This window comes from Amphiura filiformis, chromosome 17 (genome assembly GCF_039555335.1).
Source record: "Amphiura filiformis chromosome 17, Afil_fr2py, whole genome shotgun sequence".
Classification (NCBI taxonomy): Eukaryota; Metazoa; Echinodermata; class Ophiuroidea; order Amphilepidida; family Amphiuridae; genus Amphiura; species Amphiura filiformis.
Window position 1 is genome coordinate 37,242,371 of NC_092644.1, and position 20,842 is coordinate 37,263,212.

Below are 20,842 nucleotides of genomic sequence, written 5' to 3' on the forward strand. Positions count from 1 at the left end.
ATTGCCAAACACGCGTTCTAGATGATGATGATTCAGTACGCAAAATCTAATAATTCAGTACGCAAAATCTCGGAGAAAACGGCTATAATTGGCCGCCCGCTTAGACAAAAAATAGCCAATAGGCCAAATGCAAAGCTATAAAGAAATGTTAAAATGACGAAGCTGACCAAAAATTAAAGCGGCACTTATATAGCAGAGATTATCGGGAATATGAAGGGGACAAAACAAAAAAAAAAAAAAAAAAAAAAAAAAAAAAAAAAAACAATAAAAAAATAAAAAAATCATGATTCAGTTCGCAAGAAATCTTAATAAACCTGCTGTGATTGCTATCTTCAGTAGATAGTCAAAATAATAATTATTAAAAAAATCATTAAACATAAAGGAAAAAATAGAGGTATTAATTATTTTCTTTGTAAGCCCTAAATGCTATCTACAGAAGATAGCAAGCAAAGTAAAAAACATGCAAAATAATAATGTTCCTAAAAACATTGCCTAACACGCGTTCTAGATGATGATTCAGTACGCACAATGTAATGATTCAGTGCGCAAAATCCAGGGGCAAAACGGCTATAATTGGCCGCGCGCTTAAAAAAAAAAAGCCAATAGGCCGAATGCAAAGCTATAAAGAAATGTTAAAATGAAGAAGCTGACCAAAATTTAAAACAACACTTATATATATATATATATTATATATATTACATATATATTATCAGGGACATGAAACGTTGTGGCGGTTGCGGCCTACCATCATAGTAGGCCGCAACCGCCACAACGTGGAGCTGCTACGCGTAGCTTACTTTTTGTTCCGCGGAGCCAAATTGACCAATCATGTTAGAGTTTTCATTACGCGGATGTAAAACTGACCAATCAAATACGACTTACACATTACTTAAGATGGACATGCACTCATAAGAAACTCATACAGTATTGTACATAACTATATAGACCAAGCAGCATCAGACTAAGTAGTGGTAAACCATGCACACAATCCGAGAAAAAGAGATAGAGAAGCGACACTTTGTACAAACTGCCTATACCATGCTATACAGCAGTTGAAGACATGCAATTCGCAAGCGTCGTCGCCGGCCAAGTCTCAGTACTACGAACGTGTAATGAGAAGATACCACAAAGTCCTACATAGAGATCTGAGGAAGAGACGGTCCGAATTGACCTAGTGACCTATAATTTATTAGAGAATCACATTTTTAGAGTATAAGTCCGCCCACCGCTGTCAATCATTCTAATGAACAAATGAAACAAGCTCTGGCATTCTGGCAATGACGTAATCCTAATTATAAATGAGAAAATCACATTGTACATGTAACTGTCTGCTGTACTTCATGTCTTCCAACAAGTGCCGGAGTGTCGCGGCCCTGACACAATTCTGAGATCTGTTGTATCGCCGGGAGCTAATTTGTACATCTGGCGCGGCATGTGCTATAAACTGTCTGCTATGCATGTACATGGACCAGGTATCATGTATTTGTGGATACTTGATACGAGGGAATTCGATCACGAGCTTCTAATGTCACAATCAACATGGCTAACGTTCTGGCTGTAAACGCTTTGGTTTTGCTCTTAGTTTTTCTTGCTTGCACGCCTATCGTTGACTCTGCTGAATTTGCAGATCAAACTAGCGATGGGGCAAATGAGGAGATACCTCATCTTGGGAAATTGCCCGGCAAAATCCTTACATCACTGTATACGTGGCCCGGAGGCAGTCATGATCAACAGATAGCAGCCTTAGGATCAGCACTGGCTGATAAAGGTCATGTTTTGCATTTACTTGGGAATAATCTGCCCCGAGATGAGAAATTGATTTCTAGTTTCAAAGCATCGGATGTCATTTATTATAAATCGCCATTTACAGCAGAAGATGTTCTCAAAGAAGAAGCCTATATAAAGTCTGTAGCGGAAAAGTCTGGCGCTGGGCCTCACTTGATTATGCGCACACAAAAACATACCAGTGACGATTGCAGAGCGTTGTTCACAGATATAGCCACCCTTGCACGATTAAAAAATGAAGCATATGATTTGATGATAACTAATGTCTTTTTCCCATGTGATGTACTTTTAGCTCACTACCTTAACATACCGTTTATCGGTGTAACAACTACACACGAATATCCTACTTTCAGAAAGAGTCTCTACGGTTATCCAGCAGAGTTGTCCTACGTTCCCGAAACCTTCTTTGGGGCAACTGACAAAATGACTTTTATGCAACGAGTTCAGAATGTATTTCAACATTTGCTGTTTTCGCATGTCCTACCTCCAATTCTCTTGCGAGATTTTGTTCAGATACAGAAAGACTTTGATATAAATCCTGATTCTTCTTTACCATGCATGATGGGCAAAGCAGCACTGTGGTTAGGCTATTCGGACTTATCTTTAGATTATCCACGACCAAGTATGCCGAATTTTGTTCCTGTAGGTGGGATGGCCTTAAGCGCAGCTAAAGCACTTGATACGGTAAGTGGATCATTTTTGGCGGCTGTTTAAAGTTAGTATGATATAATTTTCTTCATTTGCTCAGTTTACAGTTATTCCATGGCTCAATCAAACTGTTATATTATTATAAAATTTGTTATTATTATTAATGCTATTTAGTGTTATTATTATTATTATTTAGGGACCGTTCACAAACACTTGTTAGGGGGCCTGATGCAAAAAAAGGGGGGCTGAATATTTTTGACCCTCCTAGGGGGGGTCTGAAGAAATGACCACAAATATTCTTTTCTATGGGGTTGACCCATAATTTTCATGTCAAACGGGGGGGCTGAAATTTTGAAATCTCAAAGGGGCCCGAAAAATGTGTGATGACATTTTTTGCATCAGGCCCCAACAAGTGTTTGTGAACGGTCCCTTATTATTATTATTATTATTATTATTATTATTATTATTATTATTATTATTGTTATTATTATTATTATTATTATTATTATTATTTTATAATGATCATTATCGTAAAATTCACAGGAGCTTGAAGAATTCGTCCAAGGTTCGGATAACCACGGAGTTATTGTTTATTCGCTGGGATGTAAAATTTATACTTTTGGCAATCCCCAAATAGTGGAAAATTTTGCCAAAGCATTCAGCAGATTGCCACAGCGAGTTATTTGGAGATATGATGGTGACCAACCTACCAACCTCGGAAATAATACCAAACTTATGAAATGGATTCCACAGAATGACTTATTAGGTAAGATGTGATTTTTTCCTCACGGAAAACCATTGAGAAACATGCCCATATTTTTTTTGGGGGGGGGGGGGGCTTTGGGGCGCGAATCATCGGGGTAAACGGCGGGGGCGGCAAAAAAGAAGGGACGACGAAAGATGAAGAGGTGGCAAGAGGAATTATTAAAGAAAAACGGGCGGGAAGAAGGAGCAGCAAGAAGAAGAATTATTAATGAAAAAAGTCGCAAAATTATTGAAAACTAATGTAACTATTCGTCGCCAACAAGGCCACCGCTCGAGGAGGTGGGTGTAATGGGATAGGGTGTTACATCTTTAATTCTTTAATATTTCAAGAAGTTGGTGAAACATTTTTTGATCCATCATCCTGGCTGGAAAAAAAAGTGGGTAAACTTTTTCGGGCTGTTGCTGCAGGGGGCGGCAAAATTTACATTTTCTGTAGCACCCCGGGGCAGGAGCGGCCACGATACGCCACTGAAAAGGGCAAGGACCCGCAATAGTTCATATCGTTTTTCTGACCATCGGTGATTCGTAAAACTCACACATTGCCCCTTTTTGTAAAGACCTCTAAGACTGCATACCCTCATTTGCTACGCTTAGCCGAATGGCACATTCGATAAAGTGTTCAAAATGCCAAATCTGTGTCGCCCATAGTTTCAAGTCGTATTCAGACTTGTTTCGTCAGAAAGAAATAACTTTTATTAATATAACTTATGCTTAGGAGTTGCTTTCTAAAATGTGTGAGGCTAGAGGTTGTAACGTGCCTAGAAAGTATAAAACAATAAAGCAGATTATGCATGTCCATTGTTTTCCTGCATGTCGCCAGCCAAGGTGCGTTCCGTATAATGTACCCCTGCTCGTTAAACATGCGCGCATATAATAGATTATAAGGTACTTTTCATTAGCTGGTATCATGCCCTACTTTTAAAGTACAAAACATCGCTTATTAAATTTTTCCAACAGGTCTTTGAGACTATGTCGCCAATATTGTTCACAGATACTTTACCATATTTCTAATGGATAACAATCTGTGAACATAATTGGCTGATGAATGTTCCCATATGTGATGGATCAAGCAGGCTCCATAGTTATATTATATATATGGAACATAACACAATGGTTTCAAAGTAAAAAATCAGGTCTATTAATGGCAAAAGTCCTGACGTTACGTTCATGTCGTCACAGATACGTTTCCTAAATTTTACTCCCCTCGGAAAAAACGCTGTGATAAATGAAGCCAAAAACCATACCAGACTTTAGTATATACATTGGGTGATGACTGATCCAGTATGGGTATTAAGTCGGTAAATTTTTACACTTGCACGATTAAGACAAAGGTGGAAAGGCCGAAAGGGGCTTCACAGATACGTTACCACCAATACGTACAAGTAATATTGCTCACTGAAGTATTGTTGAAAAATCACCCATGCATTGTTTTGTGTTCTTAAACTATTAAAGTTAACGATTCTGAATGAATTTCATGAATTCTTCGTGGTTGGCATTTTGTCATTCCTGAGACCAAACTTGAACACTTTATCGGACTAATTAAGACGAAGTTTGTATTTATGTGTTTTTATCTGTTTCCTCTCTCTCTCTCTCTCTCTCTCTCTTACGTTACCCTCCTTCTCCCATCCTATTTTTATCTGTTTCAACTTCTTCTTCTTCTACTACTATTAAAAACCCATCCTTCCTCTTCTATTTTATCAATAGGTCATTCTAAGACGCGCCTTTTCATAGGACACGGAGGTAGGAACGGTGTTTACGAAGCCCTCTACCACGGAATTCCCATGATTTTAACTCCATTAATGGCACATGATCAGTGGGATAATGCAGCACGAGTTGTGTCAAAAGGAATGGGTTTACAGTTGGATTCCAAAATGATTACAGAGGAAAATGTGTTTGAAGCAATATCTGAAGTTTTAAGTAACAAACGGTAAGGTTGAAATAAAGAAAAAATCCTATCACGAGAGTTAATTAATATAGTCCATACAAGATCCCGGCGAACGATTTTTCTTAAACTTCGCACCAATTAAATTTCATCGATATACTTCGAATATCTCAAATAAAAAAGAGGGGTCACGGAGTTAGTTTTCGAGAAATAACCATTTTAAAAATGCTGTTTTTGGGTAAAATTAGTACAGGTGTCTATGGGAAAATGGCAATTTTAGACATGTTTTCGATTATAACAAAAAATCTACCCGAACAATTTTGCTTATTTTTTGATATAGCCTAATATGCGCACTGATATGATATTTCATTAAAGCTTTTTTTAAATAGGGGTCCCGGAGTTCCTTTTTTCGCCTTTTGAGCAGAAATGGCATATTTTTGGTTCAAAATACCAGTCCGATATCATAGAGCGTCTCTCGCAAAAAAAACTTGTCGCAGCTCATACTCGCTAAATTGTCCGCGTATGCAGGTGATATCGCAAACACCTGCAACATGCCATTGGGGTGATTATCCTCGGTTTTATTAACCCTCTTGATTCAAAAGTTCTTTATAAATCGAAAACCAAAAGTGGTTAAGCCATGCGCCAACAAACAAAATGAGATATTTTACATAAATCTGTAATTTCAAATTGAATTGAATTTGAACTTTGTCAATGTTGCCGTTTTTTCAATTGCAATTTAATTTTTTGCAGGCTATCACTGAATAGGCCTTTAATTATTAACATGATTAACTTAAATATTAGCGGATCCCGTTATTTATCATGTTTAGAATGATATTAATAGTACTCAAATATCATCTCATTTTGGATATGTACCCAGCAAACACATAACATTTTCGACATCATTCGCAAAGGTTAGAAAAGGTTGCAAACGTTTAAATGTCGGGTTATTTAAAGGGTTATAAAGGGTATAAAACGTTTTCAAAACACTCAAAAACGTTATACTGCAAACATTCTAACATAATGTTATTTTAGTGTTGACAAAATATTTGGCAAAAACTATTTGCAAAACATATTTTTTACAATAACACTTTGAAAACAATAATTTAGAAATATTATTGGGTCAGTCCATGTCAAAACAGACTGAGTGTACACCCACCCTCTTGGATTATGCTCTCCTTTGGCTCAGGGGTACCTTTCATGGACCCCTAGGTGAGGTCACAAGAAAAAAATTCAAATTCAATTTCGTTTCCGAATGGCGGGCCATCTAAGTTTGGCGACCTTGACCAAAATTGGGAATTTAAGGTGTCCAAATGACAAAGCGCTCTCTTTGAGAGGCATTTTCTTCTTAATTAAATCAGTTGTGACCCTCTTTTTGAATGTGGTCACTCACTGGCTGTGTCTGAAATGCCTAATGCCAAAAAAGATTGATTTCGGAATTTCGTTGGGATTTCAGAGGGGGTCAAAATCAGCACTTCATACTGTTCAATCAAATTATCTTTGATTTTGAAGGACCCATGATAATGCCACAGTGCACTTATAGGTCTTAATTATGTTCAGAATGGATTAACCATGTGCCAATGTCTATGAGCAATTCAAAAAAGAGACATTTCTAGACCCCCTACAGAATTTTGGGCCCCCTAAAGTGGTTCAGCCACAAATGGCGCTTAAAATCGGCAAATTTTGACACCTAAAAACTTTAGGTGTACACCAGATATGAATTTCTAGTCTTTTGCATCTGAAAGAATGTAGTCTAATGTTACTAGGAACATAAGATTTGTTTTGTATTTTTTGTGTTTTGATACTTTCAAAAAGGTCGTTGACCTATGAACATTTTTCGTCATAGCGCCCTCCTGAAAGGTCTGACACATAACAAACTATACATTTTTTTTTTTTTCATGACCATACGAGTAATTTGATATATTACTTGACATAATTGGGAGCATTCTGAAAATTTGACCCCATAACCTGTACTTTGCATGTGCATCGTTGCCAGGAAGTGCATTTTGACCCCCTTATAAAATCCATACAGAGGATAAGAAAGTAGTTTTTTCATATTACTTGACTCAAGAGCAACTTGAAATATCAGGATAAATAATACAAATGGCTATAAAGTGATCAAAAATATAAAAAAATATCATACTAAAATTGGCATTTTGTACCGTATCCTGTATCATGCATGGTATGTAAGGCAAAAATGACTATTTTTGAAAGCGTCAACTTAATACTAAAACACAAAAAATACAAAACAAATCTTATGTTCCTAGTAACATTAAACTACATTCTTTCAGATGCAAAAGACTAGAAATTCATATCTGGTGTACACCTAAAGTTATTAGGGGTCAAAATTTGCCGACTTTAAGTGCCATTTGTGGCTGAACCACTTTAGGGGTGGCCTAAAATTCTGTAGGGTCTAGAAATTTCTCTTTTTTAATTGCTCATAGACATTGGCATATGGTTAATCCATTCTGAACATAATTAGGACCTATAAGTGCACTGTGACATTATCATGGGTCCTTCAAAATCAAGATAATTTGATTGAACAGTACGAAGTGCTGATTTTGACCCCTCTGAAATCCCAACGAAATTGAAATCTATCTTTTTGGCATTAGGTATTTCAGACACAGCCAGTGAGTGACCACATTCAAAAGAGGATCACAACTGATTCAATTAAGAAGAAAGTGTCCCTCAAAGAGAGCACTTTGTCATTTGGACCCCTTAAATTCACAATTTTGGTCGAGGTCGCCCAACTTTGATGGCCCGCCATTCGAAACGAAATTGAATTTGAATTTTTTCTTGTGACCTCACCTAGGGATCCATGAAAGGTACCCTGAGCCAAAGGAGAGCAAAATCCAAGAGGGTGGGTGTACACTCAATCTGTTTCGATATGGACTGACCCTATTGTAGTGTGTTTTCGTACAAAACGTATTAAAACGTTTTCATAACCTTTATATAACCCGACATTTAATTTACTTAAATAAAAACCCAAATGTTTAAAACGTTTAAACGTTTTTTGTGTTTACTGGAACAACTTGGTTCGATCCATACTTATCATTCTCGTTAAGTTATAAAGTCAGTTGCATGCGAAGTTGGGCTATAAATACACATCTTATCAAGATGCTCTAGAACGTTGCAAATTGACTGAGCTGAGATCACGTCGCGATCAAATCTGTCTTAAGTTTGCCAACAAACTCCTGGAGCATCCTGACTTCCGTAGCTGGCTTCCAGGTTACAGGAAGGAGACTGGTAGGAACCTGCGAAACGCTAACCACCTGTCTTTACCCAAGGTGCGCACTCAAAGATACGCGCGTAGTCCCATCCCATACATTGTTCAGCTGTGGAACAAGGATGCTTCAGGAGCAGGTCAATAATATCTTGCTTGCTTGTTTGCAGTTATATTTAGTTTGTATGTGATTTCGTTTTGGATTTCATGCTGATGTAAGATATATTTTGTGTTTTGTTGTTGCCAATTTCTTTGTAGCATGTATGTAATTCAGCCTCTTGGCTGCCATATGCATTGTTGTAATAAACCTTGAATAATAATAAATAATAATAAAGTAAGTCAGATGTGAAAATAGCCATTTTATTTAAAAACATAAAATTGACTTCATGTGATATATATTTCAAATTACAGAATTTTACCTTAAAATACTATTGAAATATTTATAAATAGTGATATGTGACACGCCCGGGGCGACACGACACTAATTCACGGCTGTGTTTTCTTTCACTCGTTTTAGGTACCAGGAGGAAGTATCCCACTACTCTGCGATTCTTCGTGACTTACCACCAGCAAAAGAACAAGCTATCTTCTGGATTGAACATGTGCTGAAGTTTGGAGGCGAACATCTACGTGCCCACGTGTTTGAACTGAATTGTATACAGTATTACCTGATTGATGTAGGGCTGTTTTTAATACTATTAGCAACTGTGTTTATATACATTTTGCGATATATTTGTGGACTTTGTTGTAGTGTCTGTAAAAGATGCTTGAAAAGAAATGACCTTTTTAAGCATTCAAAAAATGACTGAATATCGGAAACATAAGCTGAAACTACTCATTCCGTGTTGCAATAATTTTTACCACTGGCTGATTATTCGTATTAGAGTTAATGATGAGGTTGAAGAAGGGACATATATTTGGACTGCAATGATTCTCTTGATGAATACATTTTTATTGGAAATGTATTTCCTCATAAAGCTTATTATTGCATTCTTATAGATTGATGAAAAAGAAAATTAATAATATGAAATTATTTGATTAGATAGAGTAAAATAACCTTAAGTTTTTTAATTTCAAAATAATTCATCTGCTGCCGTTGTTTTATATAGCCTGTATACATTTCTCGAGTCAGTAATTTATTATTTTAGTTATCTTGAGAAGTATATAAAAGTATGTACATTTTCAGAAAAGAAATGTAGGTAATCTAACCATAACAGATTCCTTCAAAAATTAACACAGTTTTTGGGAAAATCTAAAAATTTGATTTTACTTTACTGACTCGGGGAAGGTATGTGGACTATAGTAATATTTTCTTTACCTATATTTGAATGATCAAATCAAGAAAAACATTATACTTTAACAGTTTTGCATATCATTGTGCCTGAAGAATTGATTCTGTTTGGGTCTCTCTGTTTGGACTTATGTGAGTAAAAGAATATAACTACCGCGATTAACCTTGTTCATTCTACTCAATAAAAATGAATGTAATTTTTGTTAACGACATCGTAAGTGTCACACGATGGTCTTGTACTCAACAAGAAATCAATGTTCAGTGCAACAACATCGTAAGTGGCACTCATGATTGTCTTGCAGGCTCAACAATAAATGAAAACAAATCTACAATATGAGTGAAAGATCATCGTATGTGCCACTTACGATGGTCTTGTAGTCAACAAAAATGAAAACAAATGTAAAATGCACTTACGAAGTTACGATATCTTAATTGATTAGACTAATTAAAAATTAATGACATCAATTTTAAATTATGAGTTTTCAAATATATTTTCAAAATTCATCAACTTCCAAATAGCTAAATCCCTCGAAGTCTTAAGTCTAAAATACAATAAGTACAAATTCAGCAAAATAATCTCTTTTTAATGGTCCCAAATACCACAATTGAAAGATTGGAAAATATTCAATCTTTACAAATGTATGCTATTTATAAATATTCAAAGAACAAGTCCTTCTCCCAATCATCATCTCCTTTAGCCTTCGCTTCTGCTTCCAAATTCATCTCGTGCAACTTGATTGCACCAAAACATTTGCAAAATTCTTCACCAAGAGCTTCACGTATGACGTCATCGTTTGCAAAATACCCCAATGCTGTCTTCATATCATTTGGTAGTGTTTGTGTCTTTGGAGGCAAATTTTTTTCATCGTAAGCGTCGCCTTTCACAGGTGGCGGTAGTTTCAATTCCCGTTGAATTCCGTCAATTCCAGCGGCGACGGTGGCGGCAAGGGTAATATATGGATTCCCGGCGGCGGCACCTAATCTGTTCTCCACATATGTACTGCGTTCACCGCGAACTTTAACGCGAACTGCAACGCTGCGATTATCAATCCCCCATGTGACGTTACAAGGTGCAAAAGTGCCTGCAAATATAAATTCAATTCAACATTTTTTATTAAGGAAGGTGTTATGCGATAATGAGGTGCTCTCAAGAGCGGTGAAAGTTAGAAATCAACGTTTCGTTAAGGCGACGCGATCTTTTGTTGGTCGAAGCAACAAAAAACAACATTTCTTTGTCTAAATCAATATATTATTGAAAAATAACACTTTGATGTTTAGCAAAAGTACATTCTACAAATCATATACTTTAAGGGCTGGGGTATGAACGTTTGGACAGTATTTATTTTGGGCCATTAGAGCACATCAGACCTATCGAATTGCATTCTGAATACGAAGAATGTCATTCTGATATCAAATAATTTTGTTTTTTTGAAATTCGCAATTTACTACACATTTTATGGCAAATCATTAAAAATTGATATTTTTGATATTTAACAGTACTTGAAGTAAACTTTATAAATCTGATGATTTATACTTAAAGTGTATGTAGGTGGGATAAAAAGCCGACGATCAATTGAAAATTTTGACCTTTCGTATTGGAGATATGGATTTTTTTTCCCCAAAACACCAAACAAAAATAAGGTCTTTTTGGGAAAAAATCCATATCTTCAATATGAAAGGTCAAAATTTTCAATTGACCGTCGGCTTTTCCTCCCTGCTATATACACTTTAAGAATATATCATTAGATTTATATAATTTACTTCGAGGACTGTTATATATCAAAAATTTGAAAAATATCAAATTTTTATAATTTGTCATAAAATTTGTATTATATTGCGATTTTCAAATAATGAAAATTATTTGATATCAGAAAGACATGCTACGTATTCAGAATGCAATTCGATAGGTCTGAGGTGCTCTTATGTCCCACAAAAATACTGTCGAAACGCAATAAACGCTCATTTTAGATCCCTTAAACACTTATTGTGTTTAAAGAGTTATGTACATTTTACGAAAGTGTTGTTGTTTCAGTCCTCTTTACAACAGAACTCAAGAACCACAGGACCTACAAAGTATATATTTGTGAAATTTAAATTCTTCTACTCACTCGCTATGACATGATCAATGCAATTTTTTCCCCAGCTCACAACCATTCGTAAGATGCTGTGAACTACCAAATCGCAACAGTTTAAAATAATTGCTAACCTTAAACTAATTACATGCATTTTTGTTACTTATATGTGAGTGGACACTACGAATGAGCCGTAAACTCAGCAACTTGCATTCTGAGTTACAGTGTAAAATTTACGTGAAGGTCGTATGCATAGGTATCTCAATAAGGTGCGACAAGTATCTCATGATCCTCAAACACTCTTTAAACCAATCAATAATCCTATTGCTGAACTATTTCTATAGAATAGTTCTTGTCTTTGTTTGCTGTGGCTAAATCCTGTTCAAGTAGTGGATAACAAAGCATTGTATGTATAACCAACAATTAACAATGGGAGGACATTACTGAACCTCATTGACTTGGGGATGATTTGAAATGACCGCCAATTATGACTGTTTGATATTTATTAGACACATGTAGAACCGAAAAAAGCTACAATTTTGTTGAAGGAACAGAGTTCAACAAACCATAACCCCGCTTCTGGATATCGTTTGAAGTCAAATGATATACCATTTTAAAGCTTATGATATATATTTTCTAAACACGAAATAAAACAAAATTGACCGGGCCGACTTTACGGCTGATTCGTGGTGTCCAGTTACATATATTGAATGTGGTAAACATTTAATATGCCGAAAGAGGTGGCTAACATAATATTGAAATCATTCTGAAAGCTTCTGAAAATTGCTTCATGCCTTAAGTAATGGGATCACATTTATTTTTTTACTTGTGTCGATCAAATGTTCTTTTATTGATATACAGGGTGTCCCATAAAAAGCCGGCCAAATCTACCAAATGATAGGTAAACGATATGACTTTCATAATGTTAATACTGACTGATTGCTGAAAACGTGTTTTAAGAAATCACAACATTGGGACCGCTTTTTGTGGAACACCCTGTAGTAGTGCGATACCCTTTTAAAACTTACCTGGCTTGAATCGTTTGAGGCAATTGATTGTAGGAGCCATTAGAAGACTGATTGCTGGTGCATGAGCCAATATTCCTGCTATCCAATGCTGAGCCACCTCAGATAGTCCATTAGGGCTATCCGTATCATACATAAGTCCTTTCTGACCATCGATGTCCCAAAGAGAATGGTTAAAATGACCTGAACTTCCGGAGTATTCAGGATATGGCTTGGACATGAAGCTGGCAATGTACCCATGCTGCAATGCGATTTCTTTGACGGATGTACGGAACGTATGAGCTGTATCTGCTGAGCTAATACCAAAAGAAGGCTTGTAGGGGACTTCAAATTGGCCTGGTGCGTCCTCAGCTTCAAAATAATCAACATCGACGCCAACCTTTGGAAAGTCAGTCATGATTTGATGAAGGAATTCTGGATCTTTGTAGTTACAAATGGTTGAACAACAGCTGCGATCTTTGGTAATAGGCTGGAGAGTATTTTGATCGACTACGAAGAACTCTTGCTCATAACCAGAGAGCAGAGAATAACCCATCTTCTGAAGTCGAACAAGTTGCTTGCGTGCTACATAACGTGGTTGAGGGGCAAACCATTTTCCTTCATACATTGGCTCCATTAAGACTCTGCCGGTGTTTTTACACCAAGGTATTGTAACGTAAGTGTCGAGATCGGCAAACATCAAACCATCTCTATAGCCAATTTCTTCATGGTAGCCAGTGTTATGGACAAGGTTACCTTGCGGGTCAACGGCAACATATCCTAAGTAGAACGGGAACCCGTTGTTAATTTTCTCACTAAAATTACATTTTCGAGCGGTTTTAGAGCGCGCGACGCCATACGTGTCGCTCTGTTCCCATCGGACGAATCGGACGTCATCAGCGGCCATCTTTTGTAACACCTTGTCTAGTTTCTCTTTGTTTACATCCATGCTGTTTGGTTGGAGTAATTAGAAGACAATTGTTTATGCCTTCCTTGATTGGAAATAGGTTCTGCTCTGTAACGATAAAATACAAACAAACTATAATATTTATTCATAACATTTGGAACATGGCTAGGAATACTCAATATTGCACAAGCCAATAATTTGAAGGATTGTCCTTATACAAATCAAAATATTACTAAACAATACGAGTATATTGCCAGCAAAACATTACAATATAAAATGATATGAAACATGAAATAAGGGAAACTAGCTAATAAAGGGAGTGGGATTGGCCCAGGGGATTGGATGGCCGATTGATAGGCCTGGAGGAAAGCTGCATTAATAGCCTCAGCGAGATAATTTTGGATGAAGGAGGCTAACGGATAAAAGATCTCTGGGATACTGATAGCCGGTGAAAAGGAAATACAACAGCGCATCAATTGAGGCTGCGTGGACCGGGTTTGGGAAGAGTCTGGAATGTACTGGGAGAAGAACAAAGATTGGCAAAGATTTTAAACAAATGACATAGAGAAGTCCTCATGGGAGAGATTCCAAGACTGAAGAATGAAGCGAAAGTGGAATCTTTGAGTAGACTCTAGACGGTTGGTAAGGGTTATGGTCAGATAATGCCAAGTAGTACAATCATGCTCCAGACCGCACCGTGACCAGGTACCGTACAAAAAGTGACGGATGCTGAAGGGGCTGATTGGAAAGACCTATGAATGAAGCCACTGATTGATCGATGTAAGGATTCCAGGAAAGCGTTTAAGACAGCCAAAAGGTACACGTTCAATGATCATGCTGTTAAGCGTGAAATTCAGATTCGGAAAAGAGTCCTTCTTTAATGATCATGACTTTGAATTTGGAAGAGACCAAGAACACGAGAATTGTTTTAAGAAAATGGAGAAGGGCACATGTCGTTAACATAAACACGAAAAAACAATTTTAAACAAAGGCCTTGGGATGTAACCATGGGGAACTCCGGAAAGCACAGAAACAGATTGAGAATCCATACCACAGATAGCAACTAGCTGGGAGTGGGACCTGTTGAACAGGTAAAACATGAACAACGAGAGGAGCAGACCGGAAATACTAACAGCTGAGCTTTACAATTGAGTAGTGGGTAATGCTGAACATCAAGCGCACTGACCATGTTAGTAATGAAAGGGTCTATACCATCACCAACACTGTGCCTCTTATCAACTCTGTCAGATCACGACAACTACGATTCCTGGGACACATCCTGAGGATGCAGGAAGATGAACCAAGCAGAAGATATGCTCTCTACACCCCCATTACATGGTAAAAGAAGACCTGGAAGGCAAAGAACGTCCTACTTGTTTTATGTGCAAAAACTGATGGGGGGATTTCGACAACTTTCTACTGCCAGATGCCATTGCCACTTTGGCTTCAGTAGTCTTTGTAGTCGCCTGCTTCACAGCCGAATGAAATGAAATGAATGAATGAAAGTGGGACTGATGATGTGTGAGACACGGTCAAAGGCTTTGGTAGATAAAAAAAAGAGCCATAGTATATGCTGTTACGAACCTCAAGATACATAAATGTAAGACTTGGGTAAAAACCCAAATTGTCTGCACATGAGGATTTATTGGCAAAGAGGTGTTGAAGAACTGATAAGCATCTCCATGTGTTTGCAAGAAATTGGTTGCAACGAGATAAGGTTGTAGTTAGAGACAGTATGATGACTCCCAGATTTAAAAATGGGGATCCCTTTAAAGAGTTTCCATTCTCTTGGTCGGGCTGACGTCACAAAGGGGAAATAGCCTTGTAAAACCAGTGTGCGCATGTGCAGCGCATGTGCAGTTCCCCTTTCTCGAGCTGGTTGCCATGCGCGCGCTTGTGCAAAGGGGACGAAGGGGACAATGCTCCCGGATTTCCGACCGAGTGAATGCCTAGTGAAACAGGAATCCGGCCAATAATGAGACTCGGGTTGAAAAGAGAATAGGCAAGACAGTAACCGCCGTACGCGTTTGAGCATGAGGCTTGTAATTCCATCAATCCCAGCGGCTTAGTTACAAGCAGAGAAGTTTGTTTTTGTTTTGCTATACTAGTCCATTAGATATATCATAGCAAAAATGAAACGCGCTTCATAGTGATATGCGCCGTTATTCACAACACACTGTGCATAACGTTTTTAAGCTAAGTATATGTAATACCGTAAACGTTCGCCTAATGGCGCTATAGAGTTCATGGAAATGAGAGAGCGCCATCCCTGTAAAAGCCGATTATTATCACTGATCATTAAGGGTACGTGTAGTTAAAGGGTGAAACCTATCGACACATACAATTATGAACAAGATCGAACAAACTTGTTCATGATAATGCGGTAATCATTCACCTGATACGTTGTGGCCCAGTGAGCAGAGCATTAGACTATAGTGCGAGGATAAAGAGATCTTGTGGAGAAGATTGATGGTTCGAATCTCATGCAGTAATTTCTGACAGATTATGATGTCTGTCAATGTTTTTTTTCTGATTTGAGGAAATTTTATTCTCTATTTTATCTATTTTATCTTTAACATTGTTTATATAATTTTATTATTTTATCTTGTATCTGTCTTTTTTCATGATTCTTTGTTTTTATCGTTTCATTTTAGAGTCACTTAATCCATTCAATCAAATGAACCTATTTGATTGTATAGGCATTTGTTATGTGTGTGAGACGAACTGTCGCGTGCGACAAGTCTTTCAATTCGCGCGGGTGTCCTTGCCTATGCATCAGTGGTCATAAGAGGTATATCATTTTATTCGAAAGGGGGGGGGGTCCCAAATATACGGGGGTCATAAAGTCTTGGAAAGAATAATAGGAGGGGGTCATAAAATGTTTTATGACCAAAATGTAGGGAGTCGCACGATGACCACAGAAAGTGTGTTATTTTATTCAAAAAGACTGATTTCAATACAATTTTGGGGTTTGGGATCATAAAATTTTTGTTGCTGAAATAGGGTGCGCAATTAATGACGCAGACTTTTTGTAAATTTGGGACCCCCCCTTCCAAAAACAATGATAGCCCTCTAAGAGGATTCAAAAGATAACCTCTGCCCCAATAATCCCTAGCTATATTTGTTTGAAACTGTTCCACGGAGGATGTATCATAATAGGCTCAGTCTTCAAATGATATAAATAAAATTTGAATGAGTGAAAGAACAAAATCATACAACGACCAACTGAATAGAGGCTGTGCATATGACGTATCATCCCGTAAATATGGCGGGCTACTCAAATGCATTCAACAAAAGCATCAAATAGGTTGATGACAACATTTGATTGAATGGACTGCACTGCGCCATGATTGCGGAGAATAAACCGGTTCAAATCCTTTGTTTGGAGCCAATCGATAAACGCAAGGCCTCTATTCAGCATCGAAGTGGTTACGTAATTCTCTTGGTTACCGGATCACGCTACTTTGGTATGCCTTCGAGTGCCATATACTTTATGTGGTGATCATTTCGATCGTGGTTCATTACTCTAGCGCGTGATCCCGTTGACATAGTAACATTACGTAACTTCGATACTGAATAGCTATCATTAAATACTGGCTAGGATTCCACAACACAATGAGAACATGTTATAAGGCGCTCTGGAAGGCACACAATACCCCAATGGCTTTCCATATTATGTGCACTCAACTACTATTCAGTATCGAAGCCCGGTATCGAAGTTACGTAATGTTACTATGTCAACGGGATCACGCGCTTAAGTAATGAACCTCAATCGAAACAATCAGTACACAAAAAAGGCATACCAAAATAGAGTGTATGCAATAAACCCAAGCGGAACGAGAGTTGCTAAGTAACCGCTAACCGAACCATAAACACATGCATGATCAGAGAGCGAGTCTTCAATTTCCCCATAGCTTCCCACGTTGTACACACGTCAGTCGAATTTGGCGGTGTTCGTTTGTTTGTCCTCCAAGTTATAGCATTGTTCACTTTGTGTTGAACATTGTAAGTGGGCCTCACTAATGACATAAAGGTTACTGTTATATCATGTCAAGAGGCCACTTTCATGAATAAGCTAAACAGCCTATGTGGAGGAATTGTATGCATGAGCAATCACACCAATGACGTAGTAATGAATACCCTCTATAGCGTGATCGTAATGATCGCCATACAAACAGTGCTTGGTTCCGATACCATCACGGAGTTACGTATCTACTTCGTGGTCTGATAGTTATATGATCAATGGTCTGACTTGGGTTCCTTTTAAGAAAAGAGAAAAATAGCTGATCATTTATAATGCATAAATGAATAAAGTAATGTAGTTACACAATTTGAAGCATTGAGACCGTTCTATTTTTCAAATATCATTTAACTGTTAAATGTAGTGGAATATATCACGCATTGATAGGTAGCAGGTGGAGGAAATTTTGTCAGCGGTTTTTGTTGCCGTTTGTTCGCAGTGCCTATTTATCTTTAAAAAATAAGAAAATTAAAATCAAATTTAAAAAAAATTCACAATATTCGTTCGTAAAATGGGAACAAAATCCAAAAACATTTCTTGACCCTTCTTCACATAAAAGTGGGGGCAGAAATCAAGATTCGAACCAGTACCATTCACCATTCAAGGCGCACCCTCTATCGACTGAGCTAACGGGTCAGACAATAGAAGGGTGTAATTTTGAACTGAAGAATATTAAAAAAATATGAAGAAATTACAATGTTATAAAAAGATTTACCAATATGAGTATAACGTATGAATCGATTTACAAATTAAGTCCAATGGCACTTTGAGAAAGAATGCCTGAAGAAACCCCAAAATATTTGCTGCTCTAGCAACTAACCTAGTAACCTAAAGTATTGGGTCATGTCACGATATTTTTTTCTGAGGCATTATGTCCAGGTTGCTCAATTCAACATACACGTATCCTTAATGCTGTTGAGATTTTACAAGGATGGCGCTCTCACATTTCTAAGAATCCAAAAGCGCCATTAGGCGAACGTTTACGGTATAGTGTCGGACTTACGTAGGCCTCAAAAGCACATGATTATGAAAGAGTATATAACTCTGCATATACAAAATTACATATTATGCAAAAGTATGTGATTTGTATAATTGCTTACCTGGTTATTTTGCTGTTCTACGATATAGTGACCGACTGACTGACTGTATTGCGGGTATTAATACAACAACAGCTATGTGGGCATAAATGACCGCGAACATACAGTACACGGTATACATGTATAATTAAAGTCCCGTGATTTAAGCATGTTAAGTGAAGTGTAAGACTGAATTTTTCGCTCAAGTACACCTGAGCGAATATATACATTGGGTTGTGATCTTAAAAGGACTTCAACTTTTTTTTTCTTCAACTTTTGACCCGAATTCGGCTACTTCTGCCAATGCATTTCCTTTGCCTTCATTAAGATAATTTTGCAGGATAATGTATACTATTTAAGCAATGGATTTGCATGCTGTTAAATAACCTCACTCCCCATATGTGCCATAATGCATAAAGCTATATTCAGTAGTGAACTCTTTGACTTCACCCAGGGATGAAAATAGTAACCTCAACCTCATGTCTCATAAGTCATTAAAGTCAAAAGTGTGTTTAGAAATGAATGAGTTTCAATATAAGTGTTGATAGTTTCACAGCTAGTATATTCGGCCATTACATATTCGAACTCCTGTCAACTCCATAAAGTAAAGAACTCAACTGTGGGAGTTCCCGGCCTCGGCCTTGCCGGGCCTGCGGCTTGATATTTTAGTTGATAGTTGGGCCCAGCTTCAACAACTAAAGTCCCAGTATCAACCAAAAACATCAAGGCATGGCCTTTACTTATGGAGTTCCAATACATAATGGCCCGTAGGGCAAGACAGCAGTGCGCAGGGGCTATTTTAGGCGAAAAAAGTCACTGCACGTTGGCAAGTTTAATTACTTTTGCGACAGTGGGCTTCGGAGTGAGGGCCGAGGGGGTAATCCCCTTCGAGCAGTGGTGGCGGAAGCATTAAAATTTAGAGGTGCAAGCATATTTTGTGCTGATTTGATTGGGACATTTGCGCGTTTTTAATTTCACACTATATCAGTCCCAAATGAAGGTGTGAATTTTGGTATTGTGGGCCAATGCAAACGAAGCGCGCAAAATTTTTCAATTTACCCTATATTTGGCCCCAAATACATCAAAAACATCATGCGATAAAATCGCTCATTTGGGTGACAGATTTGTGACCTGACGTACACTTCTTTTAGGCAGACCAGCCACATTTGTGACCTCACGTAGACTTCTTTTAGTGAACCAGCCAGGTGGGGAGCGGCAACATTTTCAAATTGACCCGCTAAATACCCCCCACTAACATTAGTTTACCAGGATAAATTTGTAAATTTAATGCTAAAATGACCCAAATGTGGACAATTATTGTGGCCTAAAACCATGCCAAAGAAAGATGCACATTACAGCTTTTGGTTAATTTTTGTCTTGGAGCCCGGGGATATCTACAATCCATTAACACATGTGCCGGAGGCTCATGCGGTACCCTACAATTCATTACGCGAGTAGCGCTCGAAACTTCCCACACTTTAAATCTTTCGCTTTTTCAATATTTGTATATTTTCTTAAAATGGGATTTCTCGAGCATAAACATGGGCTATTTTAACGTGCCTCCTGGCACGTTCGTGCAGTGAGGATAAAAATCCGTGCAGTGAGAATTAAAAATCCGTGCTTACATATTTATATACAATTCAAGTTTCAACCCGACAAATGACCAGGATATTAAAGAAGTTCCTTTACAAAGTACGATGATCGAGTCCTCTACATAATGGGTATAGCTTGTGGTAATCAGTCATAGTCATTTTGCGAAAAAATCAAGCAATATTATTGCCGTACAACGCCTTTTACTCCATGATATTTTGGTCACTCGTAAGGATAAGCCTCGGGACACGCAGATCAATGATTTTGATGATTTTTGCAACGTTTTATGTTTACTGCCGATATTTCAAATTAAGTCTTCAATCCACATTGAATTGTCTGGTAGACGCTCCTGAACACTAAATGACAAACTCAACAAATCACTGATTTGGGTATTACCTTTATATGTGTATTGCTTGTAGACAATTTAACATCTTAACTGAACATCTTAGTGATTAAGTTTTACGTTTGTTTGGACATTTATATAAACTCAACCCATAAAGTATCGAAACGATTATAGATGGTCAGATATATTGGAAACTGAAATACATAGCAAAAACTTATTTAATGTATATAAAGCGCAA

The 20,842-nt window shown here is 37.5% G+C and overlaps 2 protein-coding genes across 2 annotated transcripts; one reads left to right on the forward strand and one right to left on the reverse strand.

Moving 5' to 3' along the window:
- The first annotated feature begins 839 nt into the window (after positions 1-839).
- Positions 840-9,109, forward strand: LOC140137734 (UDP-glucuronosyltransferase 2C1-like). Its single transcript, XM_072159499.1, has 4 exons — positions 840-2,469; positions 2,977-3,199; positions 4,903-5,125; positions 8,818-9,109. Exons 1-4 carry the CDS (start codon positions 1,540-1,542, stop codon positions 9,107-9,109), a joined length of 1,668 nt encoding a protein of 555 aa, XP_072015600.1. The 5' UTR covers positions 840-1,539.
- Positions 8,640-18,839, reverse strand: LOC140137735 (lengsin-like). The gene is made up of 3 exons (XM_072159500.1): positions 18,696-18,839; positions 12,692-13,682; positions 8,640-10,673 (listed from the first exon to the last, which is right to left on the reverse strand). The coding sequence occupies exons 2-3, from the start codon at positions 13,614-13,616 to the stop codon at positions 10,240-10,242; spliced, it is 1,359 nt and encodes a 452-aa protein (XP_072015601.1). The 5' UTR covers positions 13,617-13,682; positions 18,696-18,839; the 3' UTR covers positions 8,640-10,239.
- Positions 18,840-20,842: the final 2,003 nt, after the last annotated feature.